Source organism: Emydura macquarii, unplaced genomic scaffold, assembly GCF_026122565.2.
Source record: "Emydura macquarii macquarii isolate MOO-44397 ecotype Brisbane River unplaced genomic scaffold, CSIRO-AGI_Emac_v2 contig_295, whole genome shotgun sequence".
NCBI lineage: Eukaryota > Metazoa > Chordata > Testudines > Chelidae > Emydura > Emydura macquarii.
In genome coordinates, this window is record NW_027130432.1 from 10,824,063 (window position 1) to 10,844,528 (window position 20,466).

Genomic DNA, 20,466 nt, shown 5'->3' on the forward strand with positions numbered 1-20,466 from the left:
AGAGCACAAGAGCTCAGCAGATAGTCCAATCAGAAAGGAGACTTGGAAGGATTCGATTTTTATTGGTAAATGTAGACAAATGTCTATTTCACTGTACACACAAACTATCGAAAAATATTACCATAAAAATAATCTAAATACACAGATATGCAAAGTAAGAAAAATGCTGCTTGAGAACATATTAGTTTGATTTAATGCTATTTATTTAGTATATTTGGACATATGATGTTGACTATTTGTGTTTTAATGTTTATAAAGCTTTAACTTTTTGAATCTCAACATCTACTGTCATTAAATAATTATTGTCTGACATGCCTCCATTATCTGATCCTGCCCATAATTTCCCACAACTATGAAAGTTTAAATAAATAAAAATGGGGGAGGAATAGCTTAACACCCATAATTTTGCACAACTGTGAAATATTAAATTGATAAAAATTGAAAAAATTGCATACAAATAAATGTAAATAGTATCCATCAAAATTATAAAAAAAAATAAAAATCAAATTCTGCCAAGCTCTCAATAAGGCAAGAAGAGGAAGAAAAAACTTTGAGTATCCATCACAGAAAGCCATGCAGAGTCAGTGCTGGCACACACAGTTATAAGAGACCATCTTAAAGTAATTTCCCCTCTCCTAACCCTCCCTATGCATTTATCTCCTCTTGTTTGCTGTCACAGAATCGTAGATAAGCAAGGCTTCACTAGTACCACATTCCAAAAGCATCATCATATGGTACACTGTAAGCTCATCATGACAGGAGATCTATCTTTTATCAGAATTATAAAGCATCATGTACATCTATGGCATGTAATTATTATGAATTATCAGTAGTAGTGTTATCATAAGCTGATGTGAAATCATGGGAAATCAGAAGTAGTAGACAAATCCGAAAATCCAGTCCGGCTGAATTCTGCTTACCTTATCATACAATAATCCTCTTTACTTCAGTGGGGTTACTCACATGACTAAAACAAACAGAATTTGGCCCAGTCCACACATCTCTTTACTGGTAATTTACAGCGGTTACAAACACACATCTTTGGTTATTTGTGTTGCTGAATAGCCCATGTAATGTATATAAATTAGACATGTTGGTCCATTTGCTAATTGGACATATTTAGCTACCATAACTTTGTATAATGTGGATTGTGCAAATATGTACAAGGAGACCATCACACCTAATGGCTTCTTTGACACATCCTCAATCTGGCCTTAATTCTGCTTGGTCTACTGCTATGATGACTCTGCTATGAATCCTAAAACATCATTCAGAAGCATGTGGTCTCTTAGCTGAGGACTCTGAATTATTTAGCAAAAACAATGAGAGTCCTGTAGCACTTTAAAGACTAACAAATTTAATTTCTGCAGGCATAAGCTTTCGTGGGCTGTATGTAACCAGTCTCAAGAAGGACAATTCTTCAATTCCAGAATACATCTCAGCATCTCATGTGACTTCTTGCTTCTTTCCTCTCTAGGCTGATGCTAAGATGGTCTGTGATGTAGTAAGTCGGATGGAGGACACAGAGCCCTTCTCTCCAGAGCTGCTGTCAGCTATGATAAGACTCTGGGCAGATTCTGGAATCCAGGAATGCTTCAACCGGTCCCGGGAATATCAGCTTAATGACTCTGCCCAATAGTGAGTATCCCATTCCATAAGTTATTGTATCAGAAGGAGGGGAAATGTAGCATTTGGGCTCATTAAACTTTGGTCTGAGGTGTCCTTTAAGATGCTCAGCTATATCTTGGCAATATCTAATGTCTATTGGAGGTGTTGTTTAAAGATTGGGATGAGTGTTGTGTTCCAAGCTATTAAGAGCAAAAGTATCATGCAGAATGCCAGTAGAGATCTAATTCTGACCCATCAGGTGTTATTCTCTCTGCCCGGAATAGTTCTTTTCAGGGCTTGATCTGGATGTTATAAGGAAATGTCTCAAAGTAGGTTGCTCCATAGACTGATCTTGTGGATCCGCTCATGGGGATAATTATTATATCTGGTCTATTTGATAGATAATAGGACAGTTTGTTTACCTGGTTAATAGGACAAATTGTAGTGCAATGTAGTTGATTCAATTTCCAGCTCCCTCACAGAGCTTGCTATTGTGATAAGCATCCCAGAAATTCAGAGACGAGCAGATAGATTATAGTAAAAATAGGTGAACTCTGCTGTTATAGTCGTGTTAGTTTCCTTGTATTATTAGTGTTATTGTTAACAATGTGCTCAAGAGGCACAGTTAGGAACCAGATCCAAGCTTTCACAAATATCACAAGTGTTTGGGTCTAGGGTCTTGGTTCACCTCAGAAGATAGGAAGGCCACCAACAAACCTCTTATCCGGACCCACATCCAGATAAGAATTTTCCCAGAGTTTGTGTGTATTCATTTGGTGCATTTTGGCTTGGACCCAGCTTTAATTGTTATCCATCCCGCACTAAATCTATCTGCTTCTACCTAAAGATTGATACTAAAACAACTTCATTTTGTAATTTAATCAATGAGGTTGATTGGGTTGTTTAGCTTCTGTGATAAAGTCTGAGAACAGACATTCCCCAATATATATCAGAACTTTACACAAAATGCTGGGATTGCAACTGATCTCACTATGTTGCATCACAGCATGATGAGGCAATGTCATCAGACGCTAACCCACATCAAGATGAGAACATGCAAATATTGTGATGTCATGATACAGCAACCTCAGGTCAAGATGCAATTATTTTACACCACAGAATGAATATAAATAGCTGGTGACCAGTGAAGGAAACTAGTAGCTTTAAAGGCCTTCACTCTTTCTATTCATTTGTCCCATATGCAGCTACTCTAAGCCAGATACAATCCACATCTCTCTCCCATCATACTGGCTGGGGACTGTGTTGTGGCTGGAGAGACGTTTCTGTGAATTCAGTGTTATTTTTAGCTTAAACCTCTAACCTAATGAAGTCTTTTGCATTTTCAGATCTGTTGCCATTTAGGAGCTGCTCGTGGTTTAGTCCCCGTGAGCAGAGATCCTGTCACAGGGCAAGGGCACTGTAACATTTCCTAATGCTCCCCTAGGCTCTGGCGCATTGTGCCAGATGGTAACACAAGTGACAGTTCAGTTGGTGCTTATTAATGCTCAGTGAATCTCTTTTTTAAAGGCATCTTTTTCATGTAACAGTTGAACACTTTTTTGTTTGTTTGTTTCATTTTTTAATGTAGCTAATAATGAATTTAAATCATCAGCACATGCAGAGATTATTTCCTTTTAAGGTGGAGAAGGATGGAATGTGAACTTCTCCAGAGTTTACAGCTGTTTGGATGCAGTAATCCAGCCTGCACCTCTATAGAGACAGAGGCAGAGCCTGTCTTTTGGTTTGGGCCCATCTTTGTTTTAAACAAGTAGCTTGCTCACTTTCTAGCAGAAGAGAGTTTACATACAGAAATATGTTTCATATGCCAGGGCACTTCTCAGCACACTGAGTTCTATACTCTAGTGCAGTAATTATATAGCATATAAATATAGCAGCCTGTATGAGTGGGATTTTCAAAAGCACTCATGTCAGCCAAACTTTGTTTCCATAGCAGTCCACCCATAGACCTCCCACCCCAACACTGGATGCTTTTTGAGAATCCCAAGCTCTCTAAGCTATTATGTACTCAGCAATCGCTCAGATGTGCCTTCAGCATCTCTTTTATTAACTAAATGGACATTAGCCAGGACACTATGACTATCCCCTGCTTTTTTCTACATTTACCATGAAATCTCTTACCTTCTACATTAGAAACGTCCCTAGAATCTAAGCAATTAGAGAAGGAACAGATTCATTCTGTTACCCACTGGCCAATGCAGAGTTTGTCTAGTATTGTTTTAAGTATCATAAGCTAGGAGGCTTCTATTGCTTCCCTTGGGAGACTATTTCACAATCTAATTCACACCAGCCTGGGGTTTTTTAGCCTAAATTTTCTTATGGTTAATTTCATCCCAGAACTCACAGATTGTACCCTCTTGTATTGCCTCAAACACAATGTGCATTGTAGTTCCTTCTCTTCCCCGAAGATGGGCAGAAGAGAGCTTGGTTTCTATGTCTAATTTATACATATCCCTACAGAGGGTTTTTCCAGCAAGTTTTGGTTTGTTTTGTTTTAAGTCTATATAATCAGTCTGTCTTTATGGAGAGTCTCACATACATGCTGAGAGGAAAGTGGGGGAAAAGCTCTGATTACATGGGGGGAAATGAGAGAAATAGTTGAGGGGCCTCTGGCATCTCAGACAGCTTCTAACATTGAGAGTAAAGCAATAGGAAAAGGAGTGAAAGGGAAGGACATTAAGACACTGACGATGCTTCCATCATTAGGTGGTGGTGGTGGTTTTTTCATCTGCCTCCAGGCAAATTTATCGGTGGATTGAGTTCTGTATCTCTAATCACCTGAGTCTGGTTTCTTTCACTCCCACTCCATTTCCTCTTCCTCCCCCCTCCTGCCTTTTTTTATTTTTAATCTTGGTGCCTAGGAGCCTGCTCATAAAGAAAAATCTTGGGCATGACTCTTGTCTTTTTCTTGTACAGCAGGACACCATCATTTGGAGTGACCCACACTAGATGTTTCCATTGAGTTTCTTTAATCTCTGACTGTGGATCAGATTTTAAAAGTGAAAGGCCTTTGCGCTCGTCAGATTCCTAAATAGGCAGTTCAGTTGGGGGCACTGCACTGGAGCCCCTGATTTTCAGCACACGGGACTGGGTGCCTACTTTGGAAGGTTGTATGGGATACATGCACACAAACTGAGTACTGACGTAGCACATAATCTTGGCTAGATAGGTAAGAAGACGGGCAATTGCACATACATGAAAAGGCCAGAACCCATTTAAGGTGGACACAGATATCCAGGTTATTCTCCTCCTTAGTCCAAGAAAACTGAAAGATCATCTGATATCACCAGGGCTGCGAAATCACAATGAAACTGTAAAACATGTGTTGACGTTTTAGCAACATGCTCAGTGACTATTCAACCCTTACTGTTCCCAGTGTCAAGAACTCTGTTGGCTATGATTTTTGGAAATGCTATATTGTGTTCAGAGTCAAATATTGGCAACCTCCTTCCAGCCTCAGCTGCACAATCCTCCAGAGGATGTTTTCAGCTCCACTTTCTTTGAAGGGGAATCTGCTTTAGATATTGGTATACCTTCATTCCAAACAATTGCTGCACTACATACCCCCCAAAACTCCTTGTATGGAGAACAGCGCAGAGGTGTTAGAACATGCTGCAAAATGCTGCTCATTGGATTAGGAACACAAGGCATTGAGCAATCTCTTGAATGGCAGCCTAGTGCTTACGCTGCTCTAAAAAAAACCTCAGCGAGCAAACAGGAGCCATGTATGGCTGCCAAAGGCTTGTTTTCCCAAGAGAGTCCCCACATTGAAACAGTTCTGTAATATCCTCATTGTCAGTGCAATACCACCCCAGACTGCAATGACTAGAATGATTTACAGAACACCAGTCCCACCTTGTTAACCTTCCACTGTGGTATTAGCATGTGCACCATCCCATCGAGCTCAGCCCTGACCTGGATGGACCCATTCCAGGAGTAAGAGGGTCATTTATTCGCAATGCCTGTTCAGCCCTTGGCCTCTCAGCTGGGACTGCAAACAAGGGGGTTTGTGGTGTTGATGCCGGTTCCTCTCTGACCCAGTTTCATAACTTCCACGCAGGTTCATACTAACCCCCAAAAGGAAAACATTGTGAGGAGCCTGAGCACAAATGCGTCCGGTGATTAGGTTGCGGGAGTTTTCCTTCCAATCTCCTCCCGCAACTCACTGCTTAACACCTCTCTTCCTTCCAGTCCCCTTAGAGACCATGAAGCTTTAACTAGGTTGCAATGTATGTACGTTTTCCCCGTCACCCTTCTATGCTCTAAGGTAGCTAATTTGCAGAGCTTTGGAAAATGAAGACTGATCTCTCCATTATCGCTCCCAAAGGCCTGGTCCTGCTGCACACAGTCCTTTATTGAGTCAGATGCAGCCAAATTTCTCACTGCCAGTTCCATTTGTCTTGGTTGCTTGAGTTCCCTCCCCAACACACCTCTTTCTCCTGTAACACTAGGTTCCAAAGCCTTTGATTAAGCAAAAGGAAGAGGGGATGGCACACGTCCATGTGTGGTGACCCTTGAGACCTTATCAGCAGAGTTCATAGGTCTCCAGCATTACTAAGCTTGCTGAGAGGAATTCCATCCCCACCCCTTCACAGCTGCCGATGGAGCCAGCCATTATTAACACAAGGTCAGAGAGCTGCTCTGAAAAAAAGAAGGCTGGTGCTCATCCTGTGTTATACTCTCCCCCCAAAGTAATGCCACTGAAAAACAAGGGAATAGAGAAAAGGACTAATAAAATTAAGAGGAGGACAATTCAGGGTTGACTGTCAAGAAGAATTTCATAACAGAGTGGTCTATTAGACTGAGAAAAAGTTGCCCAGAGGGAAGGATGGATGCCAATGACTTGGGACATTTGTGGGTAAAGCACTGGAGAATGTAGTGCAGCGGTTCCCAAACATTTTCCCTACATGACCCTATTTTCAGAAGTGTTTCCCACTACCCCAGACAGGATAGAAGTTGCCCTTTAAAAATGGCATCCTCTCTGCAATGTGACCTCACACGCACTGCACACGCAAAGTCATGCCGCAAGGGGGATGCCATTTTGCTTTACGAAGCAGCGTCCTCTGGACTGCATGAACTCACACACACATGGTGCGTGTGAGGTCATGCTGTATGGAGAGCATTGTTTTGTAGGTCAAAATAGCTTCCCACGTGCGACGTGACCTCGTGCATACGGTGCGTGTGAAGTCACACTGTGCGGAGGAGGCCGTTTTGTAAAATGGAGTTCTCTGCACTCTTGGGATTGCCATGACTCCATCTGTTGATGAAGTGACCCCACTTGGGGTCACGACCCACAGTTTGGGAACTGCTGATGTAGTGGATAATCCCACACTGGTAGGCGTTGGGACCAGATTACCCCATAGGTCTCTTCCATCTGTAATGCTGATTCTAAGGATCCAATGATATTTTATTCCTCAGAAAACTTTCCTCCTCCTCCCACCTCAACACTGATGATTGGATCCTCCTTTTTTCTTAGCCAGTCCTCTGTGGTAGATGGAGTAGGAGGGAGGGTAATGAATCCTGATGTAGACATGAAAGTAATGGAGTGTTGCTAGGGACACTAAGGCAGAGGCTGAACAAGGCTAGAAGATGGATATTCATTCCCATTTAGCCCATCAGGTCTAATTTACTACTTGTGTAAGTACCATTCCTGTGCTTTATTACCCCTGTACAAGTGCCATGTGCTTTGGGACCATGTAGAACTGTGAAATTAGTTTTAGCAGCAAAGTAAACATTCAGCTTGGATGACTTGCCGGGCACTATAGTTTTATGCATAAATTCTAAGACAATGCACATTTTAATGCACTCCAATTACTGGAAGGTCCTCTCAGATTTAAGAAAGAAATATTATAGGTCATGTTTTCCATTTTTATTCTCAGCAGATGTGCAGATTCTATTTTCTCATCACATTTGTACATTAAGATGTGTTTGATATGCTCCCTCCTCTTCCTATCCTGTCACTCAACCTCACTTATGTTTAATTGGAAGGAATATCAGCATAAATGAACAATCAAATTAATTGGGGTGAGTCTGCTGGGCTATTTATTGAACAATCCACCTTTACACCTGAGGCCACAAGTCCCAATAAAACAAAAGGATAATTTGCCACATTGGTCAAGTCCGAGCTGTAGATACTATTTAGCTGGATTTATGGTTTGACTTATCTTTGCAAGTAAATATTCCTGAATTAGGTGTCCAAGTTTGAATATTAAGTTTCCTATGGGATAAGCAAAACCAAACATCCCTATAAAACTCATATTGCCAAATGCTATTGATTGAATCATAGAATGATAGAAGATTAGGTTTGGATGGGACCTCAGGAGGTCATCTAGTTCAACCCCCTGCTCAAAGCAGGACCAACCCCAACTAAATCATCCCAGTCAGGGCTTTGTCAAGCCACACCTTAAAAACCTCTAAGGATGGAGATTCCATCACCTCTTTAGGTAACCCATTCCAGTGCTTCACCACCCTCCTAGTGAAAAACTTTTTCCTAATATCCAATCTAGACCTCCCCCACTGCAACTTGAGACCATTGCTCCTTGTTCTGTCATCTACTACTGAGAACAGCCTAGCTCCATCCTTCCTGGAACCCCCTTTCAGGTAGTTAAAGGCTGCCATCAAATCCCCCCTCATTCTTCTCTTCTGCAGTCTAAACAAGCCTAGTTCCCTGAGCCTCTCCTCATCAGTCTTGTACTCCAGCCCCTTAATCATTTTTGTTGCCCTCCACTGAACTGTCTCCAATTTGTCCACATCCTTTCTGTAGTGGGGGGCCCAAAACTGGAAACAATGCTTCAAATGTGCCTTCACCAGTGCCGAATAGAGGGAAATAATCACTTCCCTCGATCTGCTGGCAATGCTCCTACTAATGCAGCCCAATATGCCGCTAGCCTTCCTGGCAATGAGGACTCTAAGAGCATCATTTCACCAGTAATGGCCAATGCCGTCTACGTCAATCAAATGTGAATAGACCACAGAATGGGGCAGCTCAATAAAGTCCAGAGAAGGCTGATCTGGAATAAAATTGTTCCTGCCCTAGTGAGGTAATTAAAGCACAAATTCAGAGGTGCTCAGGCTAAGGAACTGTCTCTGACCATGCACCTGTACAGAGTCGAGCAGAATGGGGTTGTGATCTTGGCTGAGACTTCTAGGTACTATCGTAATACACGTAAATCGTATTAAGTACTTTAAAATGAAAGACTAACTCATCAGGGTGGGACTACTATTACAGTCAGCAAGGTCTTTTCCTTGAGGGAGAGAGTTCATAATATGAAAGTAGAATAAGTTAACTTAAGCAGAAAATGAAATGGGAAGGTTTCTTAGTTTGGGGTTGAACCCAGTCCTAAGACCCAGCTTCACAACAGCATCCTCCCGTCTCTGTCTCCCAAACAGCAGCTCTTACTGCCCTGTCCTTGGACACTGGTTCAAGGAGCAGGGAAAGTTGAACTCAAATTAACCCTACTTCACAAGGGAGCACAGAATGTCCCAGCACCATGTCACAGATACATAAATGGAAAGAGCTGTGTAGGGTCCTTCTTGTTAGATACAGAGAGTGATGCAGAAGCTGGTCTCCCACCTTGGCTTCCCTGATTATAGGAACACATATGGATTGAACCCTTTTCCTGATGACACTCAGCGACACTGAAAAAGCAGCATGTAAGAAGCAAGAATATGTTGTAACAGACCTTTCTTGCCATCTAGACAACTCAGCTGAGTTACACCATTGAGCTATCATTGCTTTGGATACCTCTAGCACATGTGCAAGAAATTTCTGTAATATAGGATAACTGCCCAAGTAATCGGATGCTATGACACATTTACAAGATTTACAACAGAGAAAATCCAGTGGCCAAATTCTGCCCTTACTTACCCCTTTGCAAGTTAATTCAATGGGTTGCACTAGTTTATCTGAGCTTAGAATGTTTCTCATGATGTCTAATGTCCAAATGGTATCTGAGCCTCTGCAAACTCAGCTGCAGTTGCCCAAGGGTTTATCTGTCTTCGCAACTCTATCCCTTAAAGCTACTGAAAAATCAAATTTAGTCATATGAATTACAAGACTGAAAAACTACGGTAGTAGTGAAAGCGTCCCTTTTCACGAGAATGCATCTAGGAGTAGGGAGAGCTTGGAAGATGAAGGAAAGAGGATATAACTCATTACCCTTCACTTCCTTGGTTCTCCACTTTTCCCATGTTATACATTAATTTAGTGTCTTGTGACAGGTGCAGGATTTACAGTGCTGAAGACAGGGGTTCTCTATTTATGCACAGAGCAGATACAAGGACAGCAGCACAGCAAGTGTCTTCCACTCCTACCCAACAAAGTGCTTCAAACCTGAGCTGGAGGAACTAGTGCTAAGCATTGGTTCAGACTCCAGCGCCCTTTAGTTCAGACTCTACTCACCTGTCTTCTTGCACTTCTAATAAGTTTTCCAATGAGCGCCTAATATAATGGTGGGTTTTGTGAAGGAGACTTGTTCAGTACTAGACTGCGGCCCCCAACTAATTTCACATAAGCCTCTTTCTCTTTCTCTACCATTCCCATTGAAATTCCATCTTCCATGCTGTCAGCATTGTGTGTGTCTGCTGAATGTAGCAGAAGATTGTCCTTGAGTTGAGGGGCATCGTGGCAGTCTTGTCCAATCTTCCTGAGCTGGTGGAATAGTGGCTTTGTCGCCATGTCTGAAAGGCAGAAGGGGTTAAAGCAAGAGAAGAGTGGAGAGATGTAGATAACTCTACCCGTCTTTTCCCTACCCCATCCCCAAACAAAACACCACACAAACTGGTGACCAGCGCTAGAAAACATTGATTTCACTATTGTTAGCGTTACCAGACACGATGCTGAATTACAATAGGAAGGATTAGAAGAATGAAGGACTGACTAAACAGTGCACTTAGTCTATGCCAGGCGCTGACCGGGAGGGAAATCAATACACATAAGATGTACCCATTTATTATAATGATCCCATCGGTGCTAATAAACTGCAATTTAGGTTGTGTCAGCAATTCTTATCTAAACTGTCTTCAGAGGTTTCCAGCTCAGCTATGAAACATTCATTCTAAGAAAGATCTTGGAACACAAGCTCTCCAGGCTGCTGAGTCAGCCAGAATTCCTGCTGGGGGCTCTCAAAGGAGATACGGGAGAGCAGTGGCTTGGAGAGGATTCACTGTGTTCCCTAATACAAGCCCAGCCAGCTCTGTTGGCTGTTGCATAAAAGAGGCTGGGGCTGTGACCTTGCTTTCACCTCACCCCTTTCTGTTCCCTTTCAGGCCTTTGGTGGTCATGGAGGTCCTATCAGGGAGCTGGGTGTGTGCTCTCCACTGAATTCCTGGCCACCCTATTAGGGAGGTGGGTGATGTGTCCGGGGAGGAGAAGTCATTTGCAAACATACTTCCTTGACTGGGCTCTTTCATCCACCCTTTCAGAAGCGTAGGCACAAATGGTCTGCACAAAGGATGAGCCAATCAGATGGACTCCTGCTGGCTTCATTAATAAAGAAGTTCATTAGAGCAGCTGCCAAAAGAAAGTAAGTGGCAAAGCAAAGTGATAGGCCCTGCTCCTTTAAGGTGGCAAGTGTCCTAGATTTCTAGAGAGGTTGTATTCTACATGCAAAAGCCATCTTGGTCTATGGGTGTGTCTTGACTGCAAAACAAGGTGCATTCTTAACTCAGGTTAGCTAACTCAGGCTAAAATAACAGGGAAGACCCGGCAACCCAGCTTTTAACTCAGGTTAGCAGCTCGAGGTCAACCCCACACTCCTTAGTTGCCATTAGCTATCATGAGTTAAGAGCCCACCTTTTATTTGTAGTGAAGACAGATTCCTATGTGAGAAGTAGCTAAGCTGACATCACCCTAGCTGAATCACTTCCCTGAAGAGAGGACGTTATACCTCTGGGGTTGAAAAGAGAGGTGCTGATTGGCGCGATTGATGATGGACATAAGTGAAAGTTACCACTGATTAGAACAAAATTCCATCACTTGGGCCTCGGCAGTCTATAGCAGGGAATGCCAAATTCCACAGCCAGCTCAACAGAAAAGCAACTACCACGCCTGTGGCCTTGTCATGTCTGTATCCCGGGCAGACAAGTGGGGACACTGTGTTACCACTTCTCTGAGAAACAAATTGGTTTTCAAAGGTCTTTTTTTGAATAGTTCCAGGAGATAGCCCAGTCTATTCCAAGTAGGAACAGAAGAGGAGTCTGGATCATTAATTCCTCATGAATAAAGAGTTCATAGTAACTTCCACCCCTCTGGCATTTTATACACCCTTCCAGTACAATAGCTAAACTTCTTTGCCTTGTGCATTGAAGTTTCAGTGCCTGGATTAAATGGACTGACTTGATCACAGTCTATACGTACCTACAGGAAGCAAAGATTTAACAATGGGACCTTCAGACTAGCAGAGAACTGTCTAACATAATCCAGTGGCTGGACACGGAAGTTAAACAAATTCAGAGAGCAAAGAAGGTGTCAAGTTTTAACCATGAGGGTAATTAACCATTGGAACAATTTACCAAGGGCCATGGTAGATTCTCCAGGCAATTATTAAATCAAGATTGGATTGCTTTTTTAACAAGATATACAATAGTTCAAAAGGCGTTATTCTGGGGACGGTCTTGGACATGTGTGACACAGGAGGTCAGACTGGATGATCCCAATGGTCCCTTTTGGCCTTGGACTCTATAAATATATTAAACTGCTTTGGATACCCATGATCCTAAACAGGACCACAGGGTTTCTGATGGACCTCAGCTGTTTTTCCATGCATTGGCACATGCCACGTGTGGTGTCCTTACATGCCATTCCAGCATTTTAAAAAACAGAAGAAATACTGTAACACTTTTCATTCTGTCCTAACTTATTATTGTTGTGGATTGGTGAACTTACGCTATGAGACCACCAAGTCACTGCATTTCTGAAGGCCTGATTCTGCCACCTTTACTCATGTTGAGTAGTACTTTACTACCCCTGAACTCAACAGACTGATTATGTAGCAAATAAACAGCATAAATACAGTGGCAGAATAAAGCTCTAAATTAACTGGGAATTATCTTGTTGAAAAAAAAAATCTAAGAAGACCAGAAAGTTTAAATTACATAGACCTAGAAAAATGCAGTTAGACATATCAAGTTGTCTGTGGTAGCTGGCTGCTAGGAGTTTATGTAGAACAATTCATATTTCAGAGATTCCTGTGTTTCCCTTTGCTTGTTCTTCCTTCCTACCCTGGGATGGACTTTACATTTCAGGAAAGAGTTGCTGGTCAGAGAGAGGGAGTAGCCCTGTGTCAAGAAATTCCAGATCCAGGAGCTGGGTGTATGCTTTGTCCTGCAGAAACATGTGACATCCCATTGCTAATTTCTAGATAATCTGCTCACATCTACGTCTGACAGATTATAACAAAGTAAGAATATTCTGTTGAAAAGGCTGTGGGTGACAGATTTGGTGCAGAGATATTTTAGTTGTTTGGATGTGTTTTTATTCTGAAATATACATATCAAGCCAGCTGGAACTGGCAACCTGCCACCAAGGGTGAGGTTTTTTTTTCCTTTGTTTGTTTTTTGATGGGGCAGTAGGTTTGTTTTTTTATTGTTGCCACTTATGTGTATGTTCAGAGTCCCCGTTTTCCCTCAGCTCTGCCTTTTGGCACTAGCTGCTCACATTACAACAGTGTGTTCATGAGTTCAGTCTTGTACCCTTGACCCCAGACTGCTTCAGTGGACATTTTCCTCACTGGTGGGCCATTTAGATGTACTAATTTTGACAGCCACGCAACTCCAGAGTTGGTGATCTCTGTGATTTCTCCCAACATCTCGACCTCAGTTGCTGCAAATCAGTGTAGTTTCATTGAAGTCAATGAGCCTCCTTTGTTCATACTCTGAAATCAGCAGAGCTATGCGGATTTACATACGCTGAAGATCTGGCCCCAAGAATTCAGAGCATCTCTATTTCCTTTGAGTTGAGTTTAAGGAAGGTCCATTGACTTATGTCAGAGGTAGTTGGCCCATAATGTTCTTGGAATAAATTCAATTCTCAGCTACGCTGGTCTGCACTTGCCTAAACTCATTCTCAGGTCTATGCCAGTTTCTGCTGGCATAGATTCTCGTGGAAGCTGCTGATGGTGACAGAAAGCTCACAGCAAAATAGTCACCATCCCTCTCGTGCAAGAAGGCTTATCAGGGCCCAAAAAGATGAGCAGCGCAGTCTGGGGAAGGGCCATGGCTACAGCAACCACATGGTACATTGTTTTCTTGTGACAAGGCTCTTACAGAGTCCCACTTGCAATTTAAAGCTGCCCTCCCTTAGCATGCCATAACCGTAAGGGAAGACATGCTGTGGCAAGCAGGTAAATATCCCCCTGGAATGTCGGGGGACCAGTGGGCAAAAGGAGCTATGATTTATACTTCTTTGTGCCAGCTGGGGTGAATCGAGTTCAACGAAATACTCTGCAGTAATGGTCCTAACCACTCTCCTCATACAGTCATGACACTGCAGGCTTTAGGGCCATTACTTGAGGTTACTGGGGTAAGGATTTTTTAGAAAAAACAAAGGGGCCAGTATCATACATAACAGTAACGCACCACCAACAGGTAATGTGTCGTCATGCAGAGCTGTCAGGGGAGGGGCAGAAGAAACATGGCCCAGTGCTTCATTATACAGTGGCACAGCTTCAGATCTCTCTGAGCAAAGGGAGTTTCTTAGAGACACATGCAGAGATTTCCTAGGATTCTTTAAGTGTTTGCTGTTCAGTTGAAATTTTTAATCGCCTGAGAATGGCGGGGTCATGAATTTTTCCTAGCCAGAATTTGAATTGAGCAAATGAACTTCCACGTGTGTCTACAGCTGCTGCTGGTTGTCAGGCCTCTTGCATAGCTTTCAGTCAGCAAGTATTAGAGATTTGGATTTTCATAGCAATAGCCCTGATTTGGAGGGAGCTGTAGTCTTGGGCCATGCAAACTAGCAGCCTGGAAATGTAAGGCCCTGGTTTTTAAAAAGCTCCTCAAAATAATTGTGGGTCTTCATAATGGGCCTATATTATAAGATATAGTCCTGATTTGCTACCTGACTTGCATGTGCACCCAGGCTCAGTGCTATAAAATTTACACTGAATTATTTTTAGGTACCGATTCAGAGAGCTCTGTTTTCCACATGAGCTCTTAAAAGCCTCCTAAAGCCAAAGCAACTCTGTGATTTGTTCACCTTTGCGTTTTGATGTGAAGACACAATATCACCACATGAGTGAAGAGAACAATTTGTTACAGGTGGCAACTCCACCTCTGTCTGCTGGCCTGTGTCTATTCCTCATTAAAGCAAGGCACTCTGGCTCACCTGCTCCCTGAGGCTGATGTTCTGAGCTGTGCGAGGTAAAATGTTTTGTGCAAAATCCTGTTTCTGCAAAAAAAAACCCGGAGATTTGGGTCAACCAAAACAATTAACAAATTCTGGTTGATTTTGGCTAATTGTTTTCATAAAAAAAAATTCAGACATGTCTAGTTTGTGTCAGCCTTTTTTTAAATGAAACATTGTGACTTTTCATTTCAGAAAGAGGTTGGTGTTTTTTAATTTCCCTCCATTTTTTTTTTTTTTAATTTAGAATTTTTTTTTTAAATCTCAACATTGAAATGAAACTTTTTGTGGACATTTCAGGTCCCAGAAAATTTCCAAATGTTTTCCTTTTGGGTCAAGCCAAAACAATTTCTTCCCTCCCTACCCTACTGCCAGTGTTTCAGACCTGCCCCCAAACAGAACACTCAGTTATTCACACAGTCCTAATCCTGAACCCTGTCCACTCTAATTATTAAGACGTTTCAGGAAAACAGCTGTGCAGATTCATAAACCAAGGATAGTGCTACACTGCTGCCTCCTCCTGAAGCTCTGCAGGATGTGCTCTCTGCTAGAGCCACTTCAGAGAAATTGCATTCAGCTCAGATAGAGTCAGGCGGTGTGTCATTTACAGACACATTAAAGCATTTTATTCAGTGGAAACTCGCTAATGAGCACAAGGCTGTCTCAGAGCAATTGAATGTCATCCTCAGATAGTTGGTTGCTAGGGGACTTTATTCTTAAAGGCAAAGTATGATGGGAACTGAAGAGAGGCTATCCTTACATCATCAGTAAGGGCCTGAACTGGGAAGTGGAGAACAGGAAGAGAGGGGAAAGAAGGGGAACCGTGAGGGCACAGCATGGATCTGAACTGGGAAAGACTGAAAGGAGAGTTTCTGTAATGCTGGCGTGTAGGCCTCATCTGGAGACAAGATCAAGAGGGGGATTTAGAAAGCAGGACTCCCTTGTAAAAATGCAGCATTGCAGGTCTGAGGTGGGGAGTGGAGTACAGTGAATTCAAATGTTGCTGCAGCACTGGTGTAAACTGGAAAGCAGCTGGTGGGAGACTAGAAAGCAGGGGAATTCTTGTAAAGCTGCAGCCAAGCATGGGAGGAGAGGCTAAAGAAGGGTGGCTGGCTTAATGCAGGTCAAACCTAGAAAGCAGAGCAAAGCAGATTAAAGCACGGTGCCTGTAGTAAAAGTCAGGGATAGCATTGCAGGACACGTCTGATCAGACCTCTGAGCCAGTGATACATTCATCTCTCTTCCCCTTTTTTCTCTCCATTGCATTTCATCACTTTCAGCCTTTTTTCTGCATCTTAATTTCTTGCTCCAGCAAAATAGCCATATTGCCCTGGTTTTAATTCATTCACGGGGAGCAGCTGGTGTGCAGAACTTCCTCACCTGCCCCTCACATCCTTCAGCCTTCTCTGGGGGGGGTTGAGGCCTTGCCTTGAGAATAAGGAACCAGATACTACAACACAGAAGACAAGCAGGTGTCGGTCGCCCATGCTGGGGTCAGGCACCCACGGCTGGCTGTGGAACTCAACTCCACAGGACCCACATACATGTTAGTGGGAATCATAGAACCATACAGTTAGAAGGTGCCACAAGGGTCATCTAGTCTAAGCCCCTGCCGGGATGCAGGATTTGTGATATCTAAACCATCCCAGACAGATGACTGTCCAGCCTCCTATTGGAAACCTGCAGCGAAGAAGATTCCACGACCTCCTGAGGCAGTCTGTTCCATTGTCCTACCATTCATACAGTTAGGAAGTTTTTCCTGAGATTTAATCTAAATCTGCCGTGCTGTAGTTTGAACCCATTGCCTCTTGTCCTGCTCTCTGTGGCAAGAGAGAACAATTTTTCTCCATCTTTTTTATGGCAGCCTTTCAAGTATTTGAAGACCACTATCATGTCCCCCCTTCATTTCCTCTTTTCGAAACTAAACATACCCTTTTCCTTCAGCCTTTGCCCATATGGCTTGCATTGCCTCCCTTTGATCATCTTTGTCACTCACCTCTGGATCCTTTCCAGTTTTTCAATACCCTTTCTATACAGCAGTGACCAATATTGGACACAGTATTCTAGCTCAGTCCTAACCAGCGGTGAGTAGAGCAGTACTATCACCTCACATGACCTGCGTGCTATGCCTCTATTAATGCATCCCAAAACTGGGTTGGCTTTTTTTGCAATCACAAAAATTTGCATTGCATTGGAGTGGGGCAGGGCAAGACCAAGTGTTCAAAGATCATGGTCAGGTCCAAACAATCATAAGATTTGTCTTAAAAATCATCAGTTGTTTTTGTTTTTAAGAATTAATTGTGACAAGATTAATTATCTGCATCGTCAGTGTCTGCTTGACACATGTTTCAACGTGTTCTGTGCAACCATGAGAGCTAGAAACTTGCCTTTTATTTTTGTGAAAGCGGACATTCTCACCTAGGCACATGACTCCAGGAGCTGGGGCTTTAGGAAAAAAGCCAGCAAATATGGTGAGACTCACAATAAAATCAGAGAACTGACAGAATTAAGGATGATGAATCCATAGCTGCATGTCAATGGAATTAAGGTCTAAGGCACTGGGCTGGGATAAAACAAATCTGGCTTCTGCACCTGGATCTACATAAATTCCCTGAGTGACCTTGGACAAGTTGTTTAGTCTGTGTTCTAGATCCCCATGTGTACATTGGGGCTATGAATACTTCCCTACCTCCCAGGGCTGTTGTGATGATAAATACATTAATGGCTGTGGGGACCTCTGATACAACACTGAAGGCTGCAATAGAAAAGCCTAGAAACAAACAAAAGTGACCTTTGGCCCCTGTGTAGATAGGCAGAGTAAGCTCTGTGGAGGCTGCTCTAGCAGCTTCACTGCTAATCTGCATTTCAGGAGGGGATTCCAATCCCCAGTACTCAGCCGAGACACATTCATGCTGAGGTCAGAATTTGCCTCTGGGAGCCCAGGCCCAGCAATAATCATTTCACGTATTAATTGATTTAATAGCTCTGATCATCCCTAAGTAAAATATCACTTTTGTTTCTTATTTATCAAGGTCTAGGTTTGATCCAATTATTCAACCTATTTCTATTGCTGTTTTACCATTCTTGTCTGGAAAAGAGTGCACAACGGGGCTTTTCTCACACATTAATACAGCAGGACACCCCCTCCCCTCCCTGCCATACACCGTTGCCGTGTATTCCAAATCCTTTGCCCCATTTTAGGAAGCGGAGAGGTTTGAGTCAGATTAAAAGGCCAAATGCCTTCCCGTAGCCTTGAGAGAGCCACAACTGACACGCTAGAGCTGCCTGGCTGCTACACAAGTACATCGTGCTTCTCAGTGCAGCTACGGCATGTTTGCCTCAAGTTTGTGCTCAGCTGCACAGCATTTTCTCACGATTGTTTTGTGCCCCAGACCAATATATGTGAATCAATTCCTGAGTGCAACCTCGCCATCTTCCTTGCAACTCACGTGGCATCCATGAAATATGGCAGAAGTCCCTTCAGCAGCACGGGAGGCGTGATTTCAGACCTATGTGGAGTTTTATGTTCCACTGATAGAGTACATGCAGCTGCACAGGGTTGTGTGCATTTGCTGGGCCCACGGGGCACCAGCCATCTAGAATCCAGGGTGGGATGCATTTGGGCATACCTGGTATTGTACATTCAGTGGTACAGGAAGGATGCATTTATAGGGCACACCTTATCCTGTATGTTTAGTGGCATACTTTTGGGCACAGCTTCTGCAGCACATATGGTGGCACATGTGCAGCTAACAAGTCTTATTTGCCTTCAGGCTTTGTTAGCAAATCTTCAGAGGATTTTACACCCAGCCACTTTGTTGCCTAATGTTTTCAAATATCAGGGCTCCCATTGTCAGGTGGAGTAGATAAGCGTAGCTCCACTGACATCAGGGAAAGTGCTGTTGGTGATGTACAACAGCTGAGGATCTGGCCCAAGATATCGCTTGGGGGTTGGGTCCCGCTCTCACCCCATCTGTTGGAAAGATGATAAGAATTTAATGAGTAGTGGGGACAGGTGGGCTGAAGACATGATCACATTAGGTGAGAGTTTTCTTGTGCCCTATTATTTGGTTGCTAAGCGCAAAACCCTTCAAGGTTGTGCTAGCATTCTATCCGTCACGGACCGCAGTGGAAATTACATGTCTATGGTGGAAAAATGAATTTTCCACAAAAACAAAAAAATTAGAGTTAAGGTTATAAGAATCACACTGGGATTGTCTAAAAACCGAAAACCTTCATCCACATTTCCTTCTCCAAATAAGCTCCCTGGATTCTCAACATTAGCGTAAACCGAAGATCCAAGTGCACATAGCTTATTTTGCAAGCAACCATCAGAATTTGTTGGGGTGGATGGTTGAGAGAGAACCAGTTGTCCCAGCAACCTTTTCTCCACCCCCCGATCAAGGCTGGAATTTTAGGCTGAACCTTCTTCATTCTCTGACTTGAACAAAAATATAAAATAGTAAATACAAGGAGAAGAAACAATGGCACCATGGGTTGAAGCCAACGAAATGTCCACTTTTCATTGTTAAGTCTGTATTTTCTACTTGCTGACGATTTAAGTCACTTGTAGCATTTCTTTAACCCTTTCACTGCTGGCCTCTATTGTTGCTCTGTGCAATGTAGTCATTTCCCTTGGAAAGGCTGGAAATATACATGCTCCAGAATCATATGCCTAGTACACAAGGCGGCCCCATGTGTTCAGTGCAGCTTTGGGATTCTAATAGCTATTTTCAAGCATAGGTCACTACTCCCGCTCTGTAAGATTGCTCTCTGGACCTAAGCATTTTGCAAGTTAAGATGAATTAGAGTGACATTTCCCAAATTTTGAAAGCTGATTCTGCTGTTCTAGAAAATGAAATCAGTTGCAAGCCCATCCCCTCACTACAACCCCACCATGTGTGGTAAAAAACCTATCCATCTTATCATGGAGTCCAGACAAAAAGTCTTGTTCAAGCAAAGTTAAGGCTGATGGTAAAGCTGAGCAAATAATTGGTTTTCCAGTTTGGTGCCAAATCAAACGTTTTGACATTTCTGAGGGAAAACCAAAAAATCCAGGTTGTGTTTCTTGGTTTGTATTTTGTTTTGGTTGAAAGTAGTTGCAAAATTCCACCCAAATTTGCGAATAGCTTCATTGCCCCCCAAAAATGCATTTTCAGCAAATTAATTATTCACCAAAAATATTTTGCCCTGCTCTAGATGAGAGCACATATCAACAACTTCAAGAGAAAACTCCTCAAAGGAACATTGTAGTTAGCAAAGAACCAACTATATAAAGGACAGGAAATATGTTAAAGTTAAACTTATAAGAAACCCCAATATTTTAAAGCATACAAATTCACAGTTAAGATGCCCAAACTACCTTCATGCTGCTCATGTGATGATGCCCTTAGGAAACCAGAAACTCATATTATATTATCCAGCTATAACAAAGAGTTTCATTTCATCATACAAATTCTAGACTGCTTTACTCTTCATCATATAGAGGTTCTGCCAGC

The 20,466-nt window shown here is 42.7% G+C and overlaps 1 protein-coding gene across 2 annotated transcripts in view; it reads left to right on the top strand.

The window, feature by feature from the left end:
• Window positions 1-20,466, top strand: part of GNAO1 (G protein subunit alpha o1) — a 268,026-nt gene that overhangs the window by 177,844 nt on the left and 69,716 nt on the right. For both annotated transcript variants that reach the window (XM_067551993.1, XM_067551989.1), the window contains exon 4: window positions 1,478-1,638. In XM_067551993.1, coding sequence (XP_067408094.1) covers window positions 1,478-1,638 — 161 coding nt within the window. The remainder of the gene's footprint in view (window positions 1-1,477; window positions 1,639-20,466) is intronic.